General features: G+C 37.3%; 1 protein-coding gene across 4 annotated transcripts in view; it reads right to left on the bottom strand.

Moving 5' to 3' along the window:
- AP3B1 (adaptor related protein complex 3 subunit beta 1) overlaps window positions 1–16,442 on the bottom strand; it is a 154,190-nt gene that overhangs the window by 123,344 nt on the left and 14,404 nt on the right. For all 4 annotated transcript variants that reach the window (XR_010994344.1, XM_068176113.1, XM_068176110.1 and 1 more), the window contains exons 3-5: window positions 10,363–10,437; window positions 5,118–5,213; window positions 2,718–2,878 (exon numbers count right to left, since the gene is read on the bottom strand). Coding sequence is in view for 3 of the 4 variants with exons in the window: in XM_068176113.1 (XP_068032214.1) it covers window positions 2,718–2,878; window positions 5,118–5,213; window positions 10,363–10,437 (332 nt within the window). In the remaining variant the exon portion in view is untranslated. The remainder of the gene's footprint in view (window positions 1–2,717; window positions 2,879–5,117; window positions 5,214–10,362; window positions 10,438–16,442) is intronic.

The raw sequence follows: 16,442 nt of genomic DNA, 5'->3' as shown, positions 1-16,442 counted from the left end.
TGGCTTCTTAGACAAGTAAGAACAAACTTTTCACTCCAGCTACTTCCCCTTCATGGATCTATACTGCACAGAAGAATTTACAGCTAAGTCAAAAGAAAATATAAAGTGAATACAAAGACCCTTAGAGATGTGTAGTTCTATGCCTTTGAAAAGTCATTTCAACATGGATACAATTACAGATAAGTGAGAGAGTATTTGGTCATTTTTGCATACTTCAGTTTTAATGCTGAGTGATAGACTGCCCTAATGCACAGTATATCCTTCCAGGTACAGATTTACAAAGTCATTTTCAGGCTGAGTACTACTTCACTTAGGGTCTAAGACCTAGCAACATCAGAACATGCAAAATGCATAACAAAACTTTGTTAGAAGCCACCATCATCATAAGCAACACAACAGTACATTGTTCCATAAGTACTTTCATGATCACCTTTCATTCCAACTTCTATTTTTGTAAAAGGAGTTTTACTGGATCTTCTGTCAAGGACCAAATCTTCAGACGAAAAGACAAAAGTCTCTCAAAAAGGTTTTATTTCAAATTTTTTTTAAAATTGGCAGAAAATTTAAAGAGAAAGGAATACTTTAAGCTAAAAAACTTGAGCAAAACCATTTTTTTATGTGATCAAGAAAGTCTCTAGAAAGGCATGCAATAAATTAATTTACATTCCTCCCCCTCCACTGTCCTGATATTTAAGACAAGGAAGGGACTGTTTACAATGAGAAAATAAAAGAAGAGGCTAAAGAGGTCTGTGATTTCCTCTCATTATGATATCTAGTACTAGTATGGAACCTACTAATACTAGTGATGGGAAGTAGTCCTTCTCCAAACCTCACTGCAAACATAGTAGAGTTTTCAACTGATAAACAGAAACTACTAATACCTTTAAAATGCACTCTTAAATAAAGAAAACAAAAGGTCTGACATCTTTAGTGATGAAATTACTTCAACATACCTGCCAATGTTGTCACAAATGAATTTGTGTCCAAATGTTGATACAAACACATTTGTGTGAACAATAACATTTGTGTAAGACTATGTCTGAAACCTTTTCTTTTTGATATGTAAGCCTCCTGCTGCTAGGATTGACTGAACTGCTAATAAACAAGATCTTCTAGGGCAGATATCCATCCAAACACCATGACACTAAATACAGGGAAGACTGGAGAATCAAACTTGCATCCAGAACCCTGACTAGAGCACTAACTGTAATACAGAACTATCAAACAGGTAGAGAAGCTGGGAAAACCAAAAAGCAAATGGAGCATACAGACATATTAGAATAAACTGTTACTACTTCTTACTCAAATGGTTGCAGAAGATGGAGTAACTAGATGTAGGAGAGTGTATTAACTCTTGAGTTTTACTTATAAAGTCCATCTCCTTCTGGATTCTGATTCTGACCAACTTAAAAATAGGTATTCTGAAATTACTTACTTGTTGCAGTAGGCCAATAGTCAGCCTTGCCACCGATGTATGATCAGTATTGCTGAATTGTATAGCTATCAATCATGAACTTTTTTAAACTTTTAATCAATGTATACAAAGATGGCCTGTTAACTACTACCTATTCTTACTTGCTGCCAAGCCAACTGGGTCTGCCTGTGGGCAGGTTAATTTGATAGCCTCTTCACCAGTTTCCAATACTGCTGCTTGCTCCAGTGACCAAGAAAATTATACTCTCTCCCCTGGTTCCATGGTTAACGAGCACTATGTGATACAGCATTTGTACTAGTAAGTTTTGAAAATGTGAAAATAAAAGTTCACATGCTTTTTATAAACAGTTCTCAAATCCTGCTACTAAGGACACAATTTTTAGCTGCAGCTCCACTCACAAGTAATCATGAAGCTTACTCTAGTCCAAGTACGGAGGAATTTCCAGCTACAGTAGTTCAAAATCTTGCATCATGATACCTAGGACGCTTGCATGAAGAGCTTTTGAACGATGCACCCTCTAAGGCCCTCTGAACCATTAAGGAAACAGAACATCAGTTTCACTAGTTTTCCTTTGTTACGTAAGCTTCATGTCCATTTTACTACCACTAGGAATACATAGAAAATAAAAGGAGGTAAGGCCAGTTTCTCCAGATTCTGTTACTGTGTTTTTTACCTGATTCAGAACCTCTAACATCTCTCAACCTCCACTTTTTGGCATAGATGAAATAAAAGTGAAGTAGTAGAATAAATGCCTGGAAATGTTTTGCAAAAGTACAGGTTCTGTTGACTCCATCTCTGCAAAACAGTACCCACATCTTTATAAGAACTCCTACAAAGCAAGAATTTATGAAGAAGGAAGATCTGAAAGATTTGGACTTGCATAGATAAAATCTCTAGAAGTTAGCATTCTTTTGTCACACGCTCTGCAAACTACCTTCAGGCAAATGCCTCAGGATGAAAGACACACACTTGAAACAGTGAATCGATAGATTCTAAGAATACCCATCAAAACAGTTGTTATATAGATGAAAACAGCTAGTATCTTAAAAAACAGAAGACAGTGCATCAGTTTCTTTTTTTATCTCTTTATAGTTATCCTGCTAAGTCTAGCAATCAAGAGAATAGCTTGAATTACAACCAACCAGTGGAGTGACAGAATGTCTACACCCATCCCATACTTTTAAAGAAATGGATCTGAGACATGCTAAATTCACAGTAGTCTTTATAAGCGTAGCCCACAGCTATTGCAAATTGTTTTTCAGTAATTGCCAGAATCACTTACCTGTACAGTTTTTGGATTGCATGGGCTGCATTCTTTCTCACATAAGGAGATAAATCAGAAGAGGCTTCCTTAATAGCAAGCATCATAATAGGAACAATAATTGGGACACGTATACTGGATAAAACTCTTAAAGCACTTGCACGAATTAACTGATTAGGATCCTAAAGAACAGGAGTGAAGGAGAGAAATAAGATAGTGCAGAAACAAATAATTAAATACACTGTTCTACTTACACTAATTAGTGACAACACATTAAAACATGTAAATCTAAGTCAGACTTGCAAGTGAAGGCCATGCTAATAATTTCTTCACACAAAGAAATTTCCGAAACCAAAAAAAGGTAAAACAAATAAAGAAAGAGAACATTAAACATTATGAAAATAGGAAAATTTTACAAAGGAAAACATTAACATAATGCAATTTTCCAGACAAAATATGTTAATTATGGATAAAAAAGATGAATATTTTATTTAATAATCTGATACATTTGCTGCAATCCAAGTGGAATTCAGATATTCTGAGAGACACATTAACTCAATTTTACTACTTGTATTTACAAAATGTCAAATAAAAATGTTGTTCTCAGTTTTGACCTTCCCATTCAAGTTCTTGACAAAATATCCATTTTATGCTTTGCTGCAAGATATAAACTGAAGCCAGTAACAAAAATAATTTCAAAGAACATGTCAAAATATTAGGCTAAATGTTTTGAGACTTCTTTCTATTTCTTATCCTCTCTTCTTCTGCCCCAATTCTTGGTCAATTTTACAATACTAGAGTTAGCTTGGAGATCCAACACATCTGTATTTGGATGAACTATTATGTAAACTTTATCCATTAATCATGGGCTTGGAACACAAGGGAAAAATGTTGCTTAATCTAGTACTAAATCCCCTGAAATCTAGCAAAGTGAAATTGCAGCTTCAGTAATTCATTATACTGTACAGTGTCTTGCCAGAAGGTAACCTCCCAAAGAACATTTCTCCCAAGGACTGAGAGCTGGCAACATATATTTTCAGACTGGTATTACCTAATTATCAATTCATCTAAGATCTCAAAATCCTTACATCTTAGAAGCTTCTAAGTACTAAGTATCTAGATGGTGAAAGTCCTTTATTTGATCGTTTTTGGAAAAATATATTGTTCCTACCACAGTTGTGAAGCTCATCTGCAGCCACTTAAGTTTAAAATAAAAAGTTCCTTCAATAGAGGGAGGTAAAAAAAAATCTCCACACATAAAGCCTAATTATAATCTTTACAAAATGAGAAACAAAACATTACAAAAAAAGAACAGAGACCTATTTTCATAGCAGGCTTAGTAATTTCTTTAGTTGCTGACAATCTCCACTGGTTTGGTGTCTACCCCCTTGGCACACCACCAGTTCTTTTTTTGCTACTCAGCTACAACATTATCACCCCTCCCTCTGCTCTCATTACCCACAGCTTTTAAAACAGTTATGCCATAAGGCGTGTTCACTGTATACATATATCACAAAAAGCATTGGATACAAAGTCATTTTGATTCTAGCTTTCCATGGCAGTCAGAGATAGTGAAGGCAGTACATATGACACTGGGATGAAAGTTCAAGGGAAGGGGGCAGAAAACTCTAGTTGATGTGGGATCCTCCTACAGCTGCACAACTGGTCCTCTGATTGCAACATTTTCCAACAAGATGCAAGGTGTGGGTTAAATAACAGAAATAACAGAAATGAGCCTAGAGTACAAGAAGGGTATACAAAAACCCAATCTTTTCTTATTATAAAAACTGGCCAAATTTCAGAACAGAATCTTAATAAAATCTTTCTTCTCTCCACAGTCACACTTCAAAGGCAATCCTGAACTTTGCTGTCTAATCCCATTTCTCAATGTTACCTCATTTGAAACGAAAGAGCGTAAAAAGCTATTTTTCCAGTGCTTTTAATGAAAAAGTACCATGTGCAAGACACTGAATATTTTAATTTGGGTACTACTGTCTTCCTTATGTTTCAATTCTCTGTGGTACACAAAGCTCTTTCTTTTACATAAACTAAAAGGAACATTGGTGGTTCATGGTAATAATGGGGTCTTTTTTCCATACACACAAGTTACATTGGAATGAGAAAAGTCATTTCAGAAATTAAATGTTTGGCATGTGGATTTGAAAGCACCATTCTGCTGTTTTTCTTAAGTGATGCAATTTTACTTCTTTCAGGCTTACTTAGCTGCTTGATAAGGTTTGAGGTAGCAGAAAAAATATACGTCAATCACGTAACTTAGAACTACTTTAGCAGATGTAGATATTTACATATTTAGATATTTACATATCTCTGTGTAGTTTACCATACTACACTTACACAGATGTATTTTTTTGTGCTACCAGCTCAGAATTCCCTATAAAATGTTATTTAGTAGTCACTCACTTTCAAAGCACGCTGGAAAGTACTGATGGACAATAATGCTAGATCTTGCTGCTCCTCTGCGTAGCGCATCAGATAAACATACACAAGCTTTTTTATCTGAAAAGAAAAAACACAGTGAATAGCACCATGAGAAAGTTTTACAATTCTATAAAACTACCTTCTAGGTTTCACATTTTTATCAACATTTTCTTCTTTGAAGAAAAAGCTAATGGATCCCAGGGCACTCACAAGCTTCTCCCAATGTCTTATGAAATGCCTGAGGTGCTGCAATGCTACCTAATTCATGAAACAGATGAAGACCAGTAACACGAAGTTCTGCTTTATATTATTAACTAGTAAATTAAGATTATAATAATCTAAGATGCTGACATAGGGAAACTGATCACTTGAGCACACTTTTTTTTTCCTTATACAAAATAGGTTAAAGTGCAATAGCCAAGAATTTCAACAAGTTAATTTTATTTTACCCTGAAACTCAAAATAAATTACTTTAACACATTTGAAAGTAAATATAACTTTCAGCTAAATATAACTTTTCAGCTTTCAGTGAATATGCATGCTAACTTACCCATCTCTAACCTGATTAAAAGAGCACTTATCTTGGATGAAAACAAAGGATGTTAATCTCACCTTTGCATGACTACAAGCATTCAAAAGATGCAAGATAAGCAAAGGATGCAAAGTTGAAAGATTAAGAAAACCTCAATATGATTTTGGGGAAGAGGGTATTCAATTATTTCACTTTATCCCTCATACCCAGGAAGCAGTGAAAATATTTTTTTACATATGAGTAGTAAACTGACTGTTGGGGTTTATAATGGAAAATTCTGAAAGACCCTCAACTACAGCTGTGCTAATAATTACTGTTACTATCAGAAGATCTATCTTTGTGCCAATTCTGGCAAAAAACCATAATATTAAATCACAGAAGGTTACACCATACTAAATTATTTTTTGTTCAGCTATAGAGAAGTAGCAATCAACATTGACCACAAGAGGCCTGTGCACTGAATGACTGCAGGTGTGCAAAGAAAGCCTCCTTTCCTTGAAACCACTCTGTGACTAGAAATGGAAGCACTCAAAGCTTCGTGACTACACTATTCTTTTACCATTTACCTTCACTCAATGTTAAAATGCTCTGTTCTATAAACCTAATCATAACAGGGGCACATTAGGCTTGAGGAACACAGGCAGATTTGTTTAATTAATTTATCAATATAAACACATCAAAATCCATGAATTATTGATGAAGACTTATTTTTGTTCTATACCACCAATTGTTTATTAGGTCACTTTTTGTATCCTTACCATTCATGACTTAGTGCACATAACCAAGCTGAGGTCAGCATGCACTTAAAACAAAAAAATCGTAAGGCACTTCTGTAAACAATAAGGTGCCCTTTGCATCTCTTCAAATAAATTAACATGTTATACCACTTCTTCATCTCCATTTTCCTGCATCAGAGCACTGAGCCCTGATTTAAAAAAAAAATATAGCAGCCATTTCTGGGCAGAAAATTCACATGGATACAAAGTCACAGAATTGCAGAATGTTCTGAGTTGGAAGGGACCACAAGGATCATTGAGTCCCACTCTTCAATGAATGGCCCATACAGGGATGGAATTCACAACTTTGCTGTTATTAGCACCATGCTCTAACCAACTGAGCTACTCTCAGGGTTACTCAGATAAACCAATGTATTTTACGCTACCGCATTGCAGCAACTTGTACAGACAGATTTGGTTAAGAATTCTTAGGAATAGGGAAAAATTCGGCAAAACGTTTTCAGGAAACAGGATCAATGTACTAAGAATCTGACTTAATCTATTAATTTCTTATAATTTCAAAAGCATCCTAAGAAATGGACCACGATAAACGTTCCTGAGACAGAAAAGGTCTAACTTAGATGGCTGTAAGTGCACCTACACTATGACCTAAACTTGTCATCTAACTCAAATTGATAAAGAAATTCATCAGACAGCTTTACTGAATGTCATCTCTTTTCAGTTTAACAGACTCTTCCTGCACAAATATAAGTGGTGGAAAAATGAACAAGTAGGGAAGTTTATCTACAGCATAGATGATGACGTGAATTCACATAACTGCCTGTTTTAAAATAGGAGAAAAGTTCCATAAAATATAAACAGGGAAAGTCTACTAATAATGTTTGGTTATGTGATAAGACCTCATTTTCACACCCACAAAGCATCCCTCCCACAAGGGGGATGGAGGGATGTGTGCATACAACACCCTGCTCAAGAACCATCAGCTCAGAGATGCAGAAAGAAACACAGTAATAGGAGGGAAAACAAATTTAACACTCAGAGAAAGGATACCTTGTCACACTCCTCCCAGAAAAACCTCAGGAGAGCCTCAGCTTCTACATCCAGGTGTTAAAACCACCAAGAGCCAACGAAGACCAAAGCACCTTTCAGATTGCAGGTGTTTACATGTACAAAAATCGGACACAGATGAAAAGCATTTTAGACAAGACATGGGATGTTCTGGAGAAGAATTTAAGTGAAGGAGAAGCAAGGGAAATGTACATGATCCGGAAAGGATAAAGTCAGGGATTAGAGGGCTGAACAGTTTGATAATTGGTACATCTATCCTTCTGTTCCCTGTATGTGAATAGCACAGTCTTTTGCATTGACTCATTAAATTTCATTTTGAACTGTTTTCCTTGGTGAAGTACTCTTTATTTGGTGTGAAGATGCATTTACGTGCCTACAACTACAGTCAAGCCACAGGCTGGAGGGCTGCTATGTCCATGGGCACCATCAACTAGAGAGACCAGAGTGAGGGAACTTACGTATGACTCCAGCAACTGCAATGCAACATCAAGCCATAGGGATCTCTAAATCTAGGGTAGCCAGCATCTGGAAAAAGTGAGGGTTTGGCTGCCAACACCTGGGCTGGGACCACAGGCTAGACAGCCCATGAGCATGTGTGTAACTAAGAGACCAGAATATGTGAAACCAAGCACAAGCCAATGTGTCTGTGGTGCCAGTGCAGATGTACGAGTGCATCAAGCTGCACCAGCTGACAAGTAGGTGGTCTGGGAAGGAAGTAGGTGTGGGTGTGAGCATCTAAGGGCCAGACCACAGGAGGAGCTGGCTATGCCACAGACCTGTCCAGTCCCATCCAGCTGCAAGGAAAGCCCATGGCCTCTGGGTCTCTAAGGGCAAGAACCGTGGTTTTTTGTGCATCTATTCAAGGGTACAACCACAGGGGTTTAGATAGTAGAGGAGTAAGGAAGCTCTGGCCAGGTCCACTTGTATGTGCGCAGAGGTGCACACACCTGTGTGTCCAAGGGCAAGTCCATGAGGGAGCAGGAGAGTCCTGGTTTAGAGGCATTCATATGTGTAAAGACGTTTATACCAGCAAACAAGAAAAAGCTACAGCCTTAGGGGCTTGAATGTCCAGGTGCCATCAACAAGGGTGACTGAGATCCATGGGCCAGACATTGGGCAGATTCCATGTGGATGAACACTGTATATATACACACATTCCCACTAGCAGACCATCTTGAACTGCCAAGCTGCTGATACTGTTCACCTGAATACCCTGTGACAATTAACAAGACTGCCTCTGTACATACACATCTGTTCTGTATATGTACAGATACAATATTTATGTGTATGTGCACACCTACCAGGAATACAGTCTCAGCTTCGCTACTGGTTGGGCTGAAAGCCTGGAACTAGGACAGTCTTGCTTCTATCAGGCTAGAGGTTCCAGCCCTAACAGTTAAAAGCACCAGCTAAATAATATTTTTAAGGCACTCCTCTTTGTGTAAGGTCTCCCTGTTTAAAATTTGACTTAAGACTACTCATAACTTACAAACATAAATTACCTTGGAAAAGAATATTTAACTAGTCTGACTTCTTACTCACATATTTTTACTGCCTGTTACTAAAAGTACAATTACAACTTCTAAAATTATTTTAATACAGTAAGTTACTGAAAGACTACGAATTAGCATCTTTACACATTTGCACCTTCTTGACTTACCAGAGCTCAATACTTGGCCTTGGCCAAATAAATCCACTCTCAAAGAACAAAAAACCCACAGTTTTTTAAAAAATAATAATTTCTTTAAAGCTAAAATTAAACTCAAACTTGACTATTACTATCAATCCATGTAAATATAGAAGAAAACTGATGTTTCATCCATTATATCATGGCATGTTAGAGTGAGAAAGGAGTTTGCTGAAGCCATTATTATCATAAATAAAATCTTTAGTGCCATAAGCCAGGGAAAAAAAAAAATTTGTTCCCACTAATAATAAAGCCTGAAGTACACATTTTCAGAAGAGGATGGAAGAACTGAAGCATGCATTCAAATGACTGCTCTCCTTAAAATCCAGTACTTCAAACAACTGTTCTCCCATTTTTTAAAAATTACAATCCTGAGCAGTAGGAAGTAACTAAAGTCATTGCATGTTCACTCTACTTTCATCAAAATGATGCTTGTTAGACACCATGAAGTCTCAAACTACAAACTTACAGATGCTATTTTTATCGAAATCTTATTTGTCTAGTCAACTATAACTCTGACACTTCTGCAGGGAAAGCTGTCAGTGTATGCACAGTAATGCTAGTGAGCATCAGAGTTACATTTTCTACATACACTCTGTGGTTATACAACAGTAACCCTGTGGATTTAAACACATCATCATTTAACAAAATCCCCAATTTTTTAGCATTCTGGAAGTCTGAATTTTCACAAGTCCAAGATGGACTTTTCCTCCTTGCTTTCTTGCAAGAAACAACAACAATAAAAAAAGATACAGAAGCAAGCAACTTTGTGTGTCTAATAACACCCAATATAGATGCTAGAACACATGTTTTTTTTACCCAGACCTTACCTTTTAGCTTTGATCTGCATATGTTTAAAAATACAATGCAGCATAAACCCAAGCTTTGCAAAAAGCACCACACTTCAAATCCTGAACTACAGTAACTTTCCTCAATTACCATCATACTTCATAAACTTTCTAAAATTAAGTAATTTTTCTTTTAAACATAAAGAGCTACGATTTCTTCCTCCAAATCACCCAACAGGTTTCCTTTATTTATGCATAATATTATTACCATAATGTCATTATTGAAAAAAACTCCTAAAAAGTTCCATTAATGATATTAGAGATTTTATGCGTTATGTTGAAGTCTAATACAATTAGATACAATTTTAATTAACAGATTTTCCATAACAGTACGTTTAACAAGTTAGAGGAATACCTCAATATTTTTACTGGCAACATTCTTCACAACAGCAGGAAACAGCTCAGAAGCATTTTTTCCCTTTGCAATCATCTGAAAAAAGAGACAAATCTTAGTAATGTAACAATATCACTTATCAGAATGTGGTTTGGGTTTTGTTGCTTTATTACAGATCTGTATTTCATATCTAATTTCAATGAAATTGAGGATAAAGATGTGGGGTTTTGTTAATTACTAGACCTGACAGGATATAATCAACACAATAAAAACTCTTGGGTGCCGTGTGGTTATGAGTTTGCTGGAGTGGAACCCATGAACTGGATTTTAACATATAAGACAGCAAATAATTTTTAATGCTTTCAAAATTACTAAAAACGAAGAAGTTTCTAATCCAAAAAGCCCTGCAGAATGATCCTTTGGGAGGTGGTGGGGGGAAAAAGAAGGCCAACCCAATAAACCAACAAAATCCAAAAAGTTATACAAGCTTAAGTCCCGCTTCTTTTCCCTGGAACATCTGTGGCTTGCAGCAGAACCAAGAAGAAAAATAAACACCACACTTTAAAAAACTGGCTATGGCTATTTTCCATAGCAAGTTAAACACAGAGGGTCAAAAAGTACTCCTACAGAACAACAAAAAAAAATACATAAAAGCCACACAGTAATAGCAAGATCAATCAACCCACCAATTTTCTTTTTTTTTTGAAACAAAGTTTTCATGTTTGATCATGAGCAAAGCATGTCACAAACAATAAAACTGTCACAATAAAGATCATAAACATCAAAACCCCAGTTTAGCCTCAGCTCTTGTACAAACAGCTTAAGAAGGAAGTTATTTGTAGGAAACCGGGTACATAAGAAGGAATAAAATACTTTCATATACATTGCAGCTGCACAATGTTCTGCTTAGATATAATTCCAGTAGAATGTCTGAAAGTGGTTTATGTCTAAACTGCAAATACTGGAATTTCAGGATGATGTTACATCAAGCTACATCAAGTTCAGTGCTGCCGATACAGATTCAGAGAATCCCCATCTCTAAGAATCTGTGTGTCTTGCTCAAGGTCAAGATTCAGCCAGCCAAGCATCAAGATAATCAGAAAACACAAAATCTCACTAAGAAATCATAGCATAGTCCTTTAAAAGCCATCTAGTACTGCAGCAAGCAGAAACATCTTCAAGATGTTCACAGATCAGGCTGCCCCTCACTGAATGTTTACAAAGATGGGATATTCACCATCTCTCTGGGCAACCTGTCCCAGCCTTTCACCACCATCATTGTAAAATCTTCTTCGTTATACGTAATCTAAATCAACTGTCTTTTAGTTTAAAACTATCCCCCCCTTGTCCAGTCATCATAGGCCCTACTGGCAAGCCCCTCTCCAGCTTCCTCATAGACCCCTTTCCATACTGGAAGGTGCTGTAACATCTCCCCAGAGCCTTCTCTTCTCCAGACTGAGTAACCCTAACTCTCTCAGCTTGCCCACAGGGGAGGTGCTCCAGCCCTCAGATCCTTTCTGTGGCCTGCTCTGGACGCACTCTAACATGTCTGGTTTTCCTGTCCTAAGGGCTGCAGAACTGTACGCAGTTCTTCTGGTTGGGACTCTGTTACGAGAGTGGCGTAGAGGAGCATAATCGTCTTCTTCAACCTGCTGGCAACGCTTTCTGGACTATTAGTGAACACTGTCAGCTCACAACCTTCATTTCATCCACCAGCACACCCAAGTCCTTCTTGTCAGAGCTGCTCCAAATCCCCTCATCCACCAGCCTGTGCTGATACTGGGGGTTGCCCTGACCCAAGGGCCAAACCTTGTACTTGGCCTTGTTGAACCCCATGATATTGCCATGGGTCCACATTGCAAGATTGTCCAGATCCCTCTGGATGGCATCCTGTCCCTCATGCATGTCAACTGCACCACTCAGTTTTGTGTTGCCTGCAGATTTGGTGAAGGTGCACTCAATCCACCATCTATGTCATTAATGAAGATATCAAATAGTACAGGTCCCAGTAGAGATCCCTGAGGAACACCTCTTGTCACCAATGTCCACTGGAGTCCAACATACATAAGCAGGGATCCAACAAAGAAACAAAAGTTCTGCAGCTACAGTTACTCCTGTCTATAACCATTACATTCCAACCATTACTCCACATTATACAGCTGATTTAACTTCATATTCTCAACTCACAAATCTGTTTGTGTATTTCATTGATAAAACACATTAAAAGCTTAAAGAATTAGGCCCTCATGAAACAAAAGCAAGAACACACAAAGCCAGGAAACGGCTAGTAAACTGCATATTCTGAGACGCTTAGGAGGAGAAGAAGAAGGTAACTGTAGTTCAAGCTATTACTCAGTCTTTCAAAAGGGAGTCAGAGCAGCTGTCCAGCATGACATTTTGATCTAGCCCATTTAACATCTTAAACTGTTCATTGCACCTGTATTAAAACACAGAAAGTGACACAAGCACTGTGAAAAATAAAGCACATTAAATGAGTTCCAAGGGGTTTTTATCTAAGAATCTAAAATCAATTTACTACTTTCAGGACTGGGGGGGGGCGGGTCTCCACAATAAATGCCAAATTCAGAATGACAAGGTAGAACTTAGCAACTAGATACATTGCAGAGAAGTAAGACAGAATGAAAAATTATCATCTCATCTTGGTGCAACAGAAGTTACAATATTCAGAAACAGGGATGTTCTTCAGACCTCCTTGATAGACTGTAACGGTATGACTCTATGCATTACTGGGATTATTTAATTGATCTACCATAATAGCTCCAGTGTACCATGTAAATATGTATTTAGGGCCTTTTAAAAGAGTGATTTTTGATTCATTATTGCATAGCAATTTGTGTAGACCCTCCTTAGCTTACGGATCATTAACCTGAAAGAACATAATGGTTCTTTCCAAGTCTAACGTCTATCAGATCATTTTTGTTGCTGTGCCTAGACATTCACCATTTGTGTTGTCTTATACATCTGGAGTTTCTGCACAAAACATTCATTCTAGCAGAAGTGCTGTGTAATGTCAAGATGTACTAATTTTTTTTACATGTGAGAGACACACAGACATGGTTGATACTCTCTGAGGGAAATCAGGCACGTGATTGTTTCCAAAACTTATGCTCTAAAATCTTCAGGAGTGAAATTTCACTGTTTTTTTCCCAGAAATTCAAACAGGTTTCAAAGTTGTTATAATATCAGTGAATGTTTTAAAAGAAATATTAGCTTTATGTTTTCATGCATATAGTAGAATATGTATACCCAAAAATTTATTTCTAAACCAGCTGTGTTGTTCATATTCTTCCAAAGACTGCAATTATTTTATTGCATGCATATAAGGAAGAAACATACAAAATAACATACTGATTTAAAAAAAAGGTCATTGATCGTGAAAGTCATGTTTTAGCTAAAAGTAGGTTTAGGTGCCTTCACGCATAAAAGAAGTAGTGAGAAGATCAAAATTGGACTACTCCTATGCTTGAAACTGTATTCTATTAAGTCACTCTCTGGAAGACAGATTTTGTTTTATTTGTAATGAATCTCCTTCTCCCTAGGAGAAAGTTCATAAACTACCATAAAGGAGGAAGCAACCACAAAAAGTGCCATAACCAGCATTCTCCTGCTACTTTGCTATCACACCTATATGAACAAATGAAGGTTTAGCCTCTTAGGGTCTACTAAAATACTAAGATAACTGTTGGTATCATAGAATTATAGTCATACAGAACAGTTCAGGTTGGCAGGGACCTTAAAGACTAACCTGCCTTCTGTGGTTAGGGACACCTTACTGAGCATTTCTTCTGTGAGGACAGGCTTCAGCCTAGAGAAAAGAAGGCTCTGGGGTGACGTTATAGCACTTTCCAGTATGTAAAAAGGGCTAAAAGAGAGCTGGAGAGGGACTTCTGTAAGAGCATGGAATGACAGGACAAGGGATAACAACTTTAAGCTGACAGTGGGTAGGTTTACACTTGATGTTAGGAAAAAAATCATTGTGAGGATGGTGAGGCAGTAGAACAGGTTGGCCAGAGAAGTCCTGGATTCTATATGCAAGTTTTTTCAACTATCTAAAACTTAGAAAACAAGCATTCCAGTGAGACATGTTAAACAATACTCTGACGACAGAGTTCCTTTTTCCTGCAATAATAAGGCTAGAGGAAGCCTTTCATCTCTGAAAAACACATCTCATCCCTGAGAGATGTGAGGTCCCTTCTGTATGTAAGCACAAAAGCACCTTTGTGCGCCACAAGAACATTATCACCACTGTTACAAGGCCTCATACTCATATTGAGCAATGTCCCAGTCCTGACCTGTCAAGCTCATTGTTTGAGTTTGTTATGTCAGCCAGAGGTTGGTGCCAGCTATCTGGTATGAAACACACTTTAAACATAGCACAGGAAACAGCAAATACTTTGAAGATATGAAAGAAACTGAAAACAGAGGATTCAGTAAATCAAACAAATCACTTGTGGTTAAGTAACGGTCAGCCTTACAAGCTAGAAGGCTGTTTCTACTTCAAGCAGAAGCAGCTGAGCAAGGAAAAAATATCCAAAAATCAGAAAGTGCACATTTCCATTTGGGGAAGTAGTGCTCTTCCTGCAGTGCACAGTGCTTAGAACAGGAACAGAAACCAAGGACCATGAACTTAAAAAAGGGCAGAAATCTGCTATTGGAAACTGGAGAGAATTGTCAGAATTGGAAAATGGGGGAGCAGAAGAAAGAATGTGCCCAATAAATTCTGCCTTCCCTCACTGAAGACCTCTTGAGCTTGATCACTTCAGCTGAAATCCATCAAGGATCATAGTTATCACTGCTAACTACGCATCTCTAGCTTCATGGCATCACACACTTCCAGGAAATTAAAGAAGCTGTTAAGACCTCCTTTGAATGTTCAGCAGCAGCAGGTATCTAAAATTAGAGAGATTGGTCACTGCACACTCATTTCTAATGACATTTTTTGTAGGAAAAAAGGAAAAAAAAAAAAAAAAGTAAATCCTTGGTTTAAAATTTAAAGCTGATTAAATTTAATGTTTTTTTAATTCCCCCCATATACATACATACACAACTACATTCAGTTTCAACAGTTTCCAAATACAGATAAAGATTTGGCCAGCTTTTCAAAACAGAAAACCAAGGGAGCAAGAGGCAACTTGCCCCAAGTCTCCTGCCCACAGTAATAACCAGAAAGAAAAATCTTTTCTGAGGGAAGAAGAAGAATATAAGTTTACTATGGCCCTTATAAAAGTCATGTGTTTTTGCAACAGCACATCTGTATGCCAGACTGGTCAAACCCTTGAGCAATCCCACATCATGTTGGAGAAGATGAATCAAAAAACCACATCATGTTGGAGAAGATGAATCAAAAAACCTTTCTCAAACCCAATAAAGATGTTATGAAGTAACAGTTGATAGGTTACCCAGACCTCACAGGTAAATGGTGTCTCTGGCAGGACTAAGGGATTACAGGCAAAAAGACAACCATCCTGACTAAAATTCTCATCACTGGACAATCATAAAGGGAGAAGAAGCCAGCTCTGGAGTCAGAGGAAAGAATATGATCACATGACACCACCTGTACCTACTCACTTTGGTACATACTTGGACAGGATTACGTACACAAAAACCAAGCAGAACAAAAAAGCACATCGAGAGTAGACTGAAAAACCAATTACAGAAAACAAATTCAAAAGCCCCAAAACAAAGAAGCCGGGTGGATGCGGAACAATCTTCTGTAGCACATTCTTCCCATACTTTTAAGAAGAAATAAAGGGATACCATCACCTTCACGGAATTTTGTTTATAGGGTTTGAACATATAATACTGTTAAACATTATTCAATCACCTTAATGGGTGCACATTCACCTGAAATACATTAACAAATATTCAGGGATCATGCTCAATCAAAAAAAGAAAAACGTCATACAATAATAAAATAAAAATAGTAAATGCAACTTGTCATTTTATTCCTGCAATTTTCTGTTGTTTACAGTGTGACAAATTTGAAGCTTCTCTTCAGGAGCCATTTCCTATTCAAAGTCTCACTGAAAATAGTTGTTCACAGGCATACTGGCACTGTTATATAAATATTTTTAAAGCAT

This window comes from Anomalospiza imberbis, chromosome Z (genome assembly GCF_031753505.1).
Source record: "Anomalospiza imberbis isolate Cuckoo-Finch-1a 21T00152 chromosome Z, ASM3175350v1, whole genome shotgun sequence".
NCBI classification, from domain to species: Eukaryota; Metazoa; Chordata; class Aves; order Passeriformes; family Viduidae; genus Anomalospiza; species Anomalospiza imberbis.
The sequence above is the reverse complement of the archived record's forward strand: the minus strand, read 5'-3'. Positions and strand labels throughout refer to the sequence as shown.